We start from the raw sequence: 6,000 nt of genomic DNA on the forward strand, positions 1-6,000 counted from the left end.
TCATTTGTTACCTTTGGACACTGCTGCTGGTTTGCAGCACGCATAGGGTATGCAAGCTTAGAGCACAGAAGTTATCACAATGCTGTAACTGTAACAGAGGTTCAACACCAAATCTGAAGATAGGCACGTTTTTGTATTTTTAGGCGCAGAATGTCTTAATGCTATACCAGCTATATGCTAACCAAGGAAGAACCGATAATTCAAAGCATACCAAGCTGTAATATCTTGTTTGATTCCACTAGCAGCTGCTGGCTTGTGATGAATCATATCCTATCAGACATGGTTTCCATTGGACGTTTTTCTCATTATCTTTTTATCCTATTTTTGCTTCCTGCTGCCTACCTGTGCTATCATGTCCTCCTTTCCAAAGGCCAGGACATTCTGAACAGCCAAAGTGAGGAGTTAGCTTAAACAAATTGGCCAAGAAATCCAGTGCTGCCAAGCCAGTTTTGTAGGTGTAAAACAACACCTAAACATCCAGTATGACAGGATGACCACACACGCTGGAAGTGCATTTCCCCGTGTGTTGGTAAAGGCTCCAGTACTGTACAGGCATACAGGGCCTGTGCCCAAACAAGCACTAGCCCCTTTCCATATGCAAGTATGGGTCTAATGGCTGTATGAGGACTCCTTCCTGAAATTAAGCTGCCCTGAACACAGCTGGCAGAGTGCCTGCTGCTTTCAGAAACAACAACTTTCATTTATTTGGCGCCTTTATTGTCATCTACCTGCAATCTTTAAAGAGCTGATGGAAGCCATCACCATAAGAGGAGGCTTTGTAAAATAATGGAGAGTGTTAGAGGATACTGCAGTTGATGTTATGTCCTTGCACTTTCAAAAGATGTTTGACAAGGTACGGCATAATACACTTATAAGCAAAATTAAAGCTCATGGGATTAAAAGAACAGTGGCAGCACAGATACAGAATTAGCTAAGGGGTAGAAAGCAGACAGTAGTGATGAACGGCTGTTTTTCAAATTGGAGGGAATTGAACAGTGGTGTTCCCTAGGGGTGAGTATTAGGACATCTGCTCATTTTGAAATATGCTAATAACCTGGATGTGAGCATAATTTCAAAGTTTGCAGTTGATACACAACTTGGAAATGTAGTAAACAATGAGGAGGGTAAGATCAGGTTTCAGGAGGATATGGACAAACTGGTAAAATAGGCTGAAATGTGACCGATACAAGTTGACATAGAGAAGTGTGAAGTCATATATTTTGGTTGGAAGAATGAGGCAAGGCAATATGAGTTAAGAGTACAATTTTAAAGAAGGTGCAGGAACAAAGAGACCAGGGTGTATGTACACAAACCCTTGGAAGTGCAGGACAAGTTGAGAAGGTTGTTTAAAAAAATGGAATCCTTGGCTTTATTAATAGAGAAATAAGGCACAAAAGCAAGGAAATGATGCCAACCCTTTATAACACACAGGCTAGGCCTCATTTTGAGCATTGCTTTCAATTCTGGCTACCACATTTAGTAATGTCAAGGAGAGGGTGCAGCAGGGATTTACTAGAATAGTACCAGGGATGAAGGACTTTAGTCATGTGGAGAGACTGGAGAAGCTGAGTTGCTCTCAGATCAGCGATGGTTAAGAGGGTTTTTGATAGAGGTGTTCAAAGTCATAAATGTTTTTTATAGAGCAAATAAAGAGAAGCTATTTCTAATAGCATAAGAATCTGTAACCTGAGGATACAGATTTAAGCTAAGAACCAGAGGCAACATGAGGAAACTTTTTTTACAGAATGAGTTCTTGCGAACGTCTTACGCACTACCTGACTGGATGGCGGAAGCAGATTCAATAGTAACACCCAAAAGAGAATTGGATAAATACTTGAAGGGAAAAATTGTACAAAATATGGCAGAAGAGCAGCAGAATGGGATTAATTGGATAGCTCTACCAAAGCACAGACACAAAGCTGCACGCTTCTATATAATAGTTTTTAACATGTACAGAGGCAGGGAAAGTGGTGGGAGAGGTTACAGAGGCAGAGAGGAAAGAACTAAAGGGAATGTCTGCAATAGATTGGAAGGCAGCAATGAATAAATGACATAAGGGATGATGGTGCAAGGCAAAAGGGAGTGGTAATAGGACATTCACAGAAACAAATGATGAGTCTAGAATAGCTTTAAATGGCAAAAGCAGAATCACTGGTTCTCCAAAAAGTAGGAAATGGGAAAAATGGTTATAATTGAAATTGTTGACTAGATATTGTAAACTGTCTAATTGAAATTGTTTTGATATTCCCAAATGACCTAGACTCATCAGCTTTTGGGCAAGAGTGTTCCAGATTTCCACTACCCTTTGTGTGAAGAGGTTCTTCCTGACATCACCCCCGAACAAACAACCTCATAATCTTAACATTCCACCCTTGTTCTGGACTCCCCATCAGAGGAAATAGTTTTTCTCTATACTCCGCAAATCCTTTAATCATGCTAAACACGTCAATTGTATTACCACTTCTATACTCAGAGGAATACATGCCTAGTCGATGTAACCCATCCTCATAATTTAACCTTTTTAGCACCGGTATCATTCTGGTGAATGTGAGCTGCATCCCCATGTAAAGCCGGTACATTCTTTCTGAGGTATGGTGCCCAGAATGAATACAATACTCCAGGTACAATCTACCCAGAACTTTATCTAACTGTAGCAAAACTTCCACTCCTTTATATTCCCTCCTCCTTAAGATGAAAGCAAGCATTCAATTAACCTTTTTAGTTATAAGTTATACCTGTCCACTGGTTTTTAGTGATTTCTATACATGGATCACTAAATCTCTGTTTTTGTCTGATTAGTGCTTTGGGACATTTTCCTACTTTAAAGTCACTGTATAAATGGAAATTGTTATTGAGGTATAGATGATAGGCTAGAGAAAGAAAGGCACTGGTTATCTCTTTAATCAGTCGAGCAATCTTGTACTTGCAGGAAAATTTGAAATAAAAATAATGGAAAATTAGACAAAGGGGAATGAGAATATGACTATTAGGCTCTGCTTTATAGCAATGGTGTAAAATTGAATGAAAAGGAGAGAAATTATTTATAGTAATGGTATAAGATTGAATGAAAAGGAAATAAATTAAATATTATAATTAATATTTCTTAAATATTTTAAGCCTGATGCAAATATTTGCCTCATGTGTTAGTTTTAACAAATCTGTAAACTATTGTAAACAGATTTATTAATTTGTTAAAACCAATACACAACAGAAGATCTTGGAGTTAGAAATGACGGTTTTTGTTAATCCTGGAATAAAAATTAAGTAGTTATATTATAAATATGTTCATGTTTTGGTCAGTAGTTCTAGTAAAATTGTAAATGACTTTGCTGAATACACTCATAGAAAATCTTGATGTCAATACACAGAGTGACCACAGCAGACTCCCTCCACACAACCACCACCCGCCCCCCCCCCCTCCCCCGTACCTGCACAGCCAATGATAGCTAGAACCAAAACATTTTTGGTGGAGGGGTGGCGGGGGCTGGTAGGGGTGAGGGGTGCCGGGGGGGGGTGGGGTTAAATGTATATTTTCACTAACAGAACTTCAAAGGCAACATCCAAAGAACTGGGAGGGGAATAAAAATTTGACTTGTCCTTACTTAGTGCAGATTTTGTCAGCACAAATGCTACAACCTTCTTAATACACAAGGTGTTTTTGGATCTATTTTAAAGTCATGCTAATTTGTGGCCTAAGATCGGAGATTGCTTATGTGGTTTTTCCTGAAGTATCCTAGAAAATGCAGCTGTAAATGTTTGAAGAGGTCATTCCACGGACACAGAAAAAAACTTAGGCATGACAGGAAATAGCAAGCGACCTATTTTAAAAGAAAGCTGCCCTTCTGAGAAGGATTTTCCTGAAGGTCTTGCATGACAAAGATACTACACAGGGAGAAGAATACAGGCCATCTCCGTGTCTATGTTAAATAGGCAATGCTGATATAATAATCTGATTTTTAAAATGTTCATTTGACTCTTCCTTGGTCCTGACAAATTGGTTTTGATTCTGACTTTACTTAAACCCAAAGCAAATTTGTGGTGTGGTTTAGTTGCTAGCTTGTGGATTTCAAATGATGGTACTAATTGCTCTGACATTTTTAAGTGGTGTGTTTTATTGTAAATTGGATTACTAGATGTGTTGTATGTGTCAGTGTAGGTAGGTATAGCTAACATAACTCGATAAATATAACTTTTCAAACCAGTGTACTGAAATTACAGGGTTTTTTTAATCCTGGAGATTTCTAAAAATTATCCCTTTGAAATAAAACCAATTTTCTTCTGGCTTAATGATGTGTTGCCAGACCAGCAGTTTTTGTGATATAAATGAAGGGCCTAGAAAATGCAATATGTCTTTTTTAACACGTCTTTTTAAATAGTCTTATTTCCAATATGCGTACCAAAGTATCCACTGAATCTGACACAATGCCACTAATGCCTATTGACCATACCCTTGTCCTGAACAGCTTGCAGAGTTAATCATTTTGCTTTCATGAAAAGGAAATAAATGAAGTTTAGTCATGCGACTAAAGCCAGCTTATTTGGGCATCACCATGGGTTAAAATGCTGAGGTGCCTAAAGCAGTGAGATATATATCCATGGTACTTTATGCATTCTTCAAATCGGGCAGAATGATTACCAAATAACATGTGCTAAACATAAAGGTTTTTTTATTTATATTAAACTCTGGGGAATTGAATCTGTATTTAGTCCAATTTATTTTGCATACTATAACTGTTAATTTCATTTTTATTTTATTTACTATTTAGACAATGTATTTCCATTTTTATCTTAAAAATAGAAGTCACGGTGCCATTGAAAACTGGTTCCAAACCTTTGAAGCAAGAGCGCATAACTTTCCGAAACAACCGTGTGCGGCTCAGCACAGGATGGGGAATTGGGAAGAGACGAGGGAAAACTTTGTAATCGTTTTCTGCCTTCAGGCAGTGACAGTAAAAGGTCAATGGATGTGTTTGTGATCATAAAGTCTATGTCATTAAAATTTAAAGGTCTTAACATGTTTTTTGCCCTTGTTATATAGAAATTTAAAACCCATTTATATAAATGTGGCCATTTTACTTCAGTGAGAATTGTTGTTTGACCTCTTGAAAATGACGGTTAGTGATGTAAATTGCATTATGGAATGACTGTTAACTTTTATGTGTCCTTTGCTTTATTATACACAGATTACTGTAAATTTTCAGTTTCTACCAGTGAGACAATAAAAAAATATGTATAATTAGCATACAGCTTATACAGCTGAGTACTTCTTTATGCACTAACATCATCATACTGAGCAAACTCCAGTGACAGAACAGGCCCCGAAACCTCATCAGCATGCTATCTCTGAATATTTAAAATTAGATAATCCATTTAAAATAATGTATGAAGGGCAGTTATATAATAAATACAGCACTCCCCATAGCTTCATTTTACAAGTATCAGAGATCCATAATGACTACTACATGACAGACTGAATTAGAAGGTCTACTTCTAGAATTAAACTTTTTAATGTGCCACTGTCAGCACATTGTCCTTAACTTTTCATCTAGTAATATAATCGCTGTTTTTACAACTTATCAGATTTTATACCTGAATCAAAACTTGCACCTTTTTTAATCCAGCGTTTCTCTAATCTGCATAGCAAGAGCACCTTCCATCTGATACTTTCATTATCCATTGTGGACTGCAGGTACCACTTTAGAGGAGCTCATGATGCCTAAATTTGAAACTGCCTGCAGTTGATTGAAACCAATGGCTTGCATGGTCTTTATGCATAACTTCTTCCTACTTTTGATCCCAAGGTTTATTTTATAATGAATTGAGTTTGTTATTATACAGTTTATGGTAATTTTTTATAGTTTATTTTACTAATTTATAAATGTGTGCTGGTGGTGCAGATATACGATGTTTAATTGAGTGTTTTGTTTGAATAGAAACAATCTTAATGTCAGATTGAAATCCATAGCCATTCTCAAACAGCCTGTGCATGTTTTTTTAAGT

General features: G+C 37.1%; 1 protein-coding gene across 1 annotated transcript in view; it reads left to right on the plus strand.

The window, feature by feature from the left end:
- The window catches only part of lrriq1 (leucine-rich repeats and IQ motif containing 1), a 216,012-nt gene extending 210,983 nt beyond the window's left edge, over window positions 1-5,029 (plus strand). The window contains exon 28 of the mRNA XM_041215663.1: window positions 4,799-5,029. Coding sequence (XP_041071597.1) covers window positions 4,799-4,923 — 125 coding nt within the window. The 3' untranslated portion in view covers window positions 4,924-5,029. The remainder of the gene's footprint in view (window positions 1-4,798) is intronic.
- Window positions 5,030-6,000: the final 971 nt, after the last annotated feature.

Source organism: Carcharodon carcharias, chromosome 21, assembly GCF_017639515.1.
Source record: "Carcharodon carcharias isolate sCarCar2 chromosome 21, sCarCar2.pri, whole genome shotgun sequence".
Taxonomy (NCBI): domain Eukaryota; kingdom Metazoa; phylum Chordata; class Chondrichthyes; order Lamniformes; family Lamnidae; genus Carcharodon; species Carcharodon carcharias.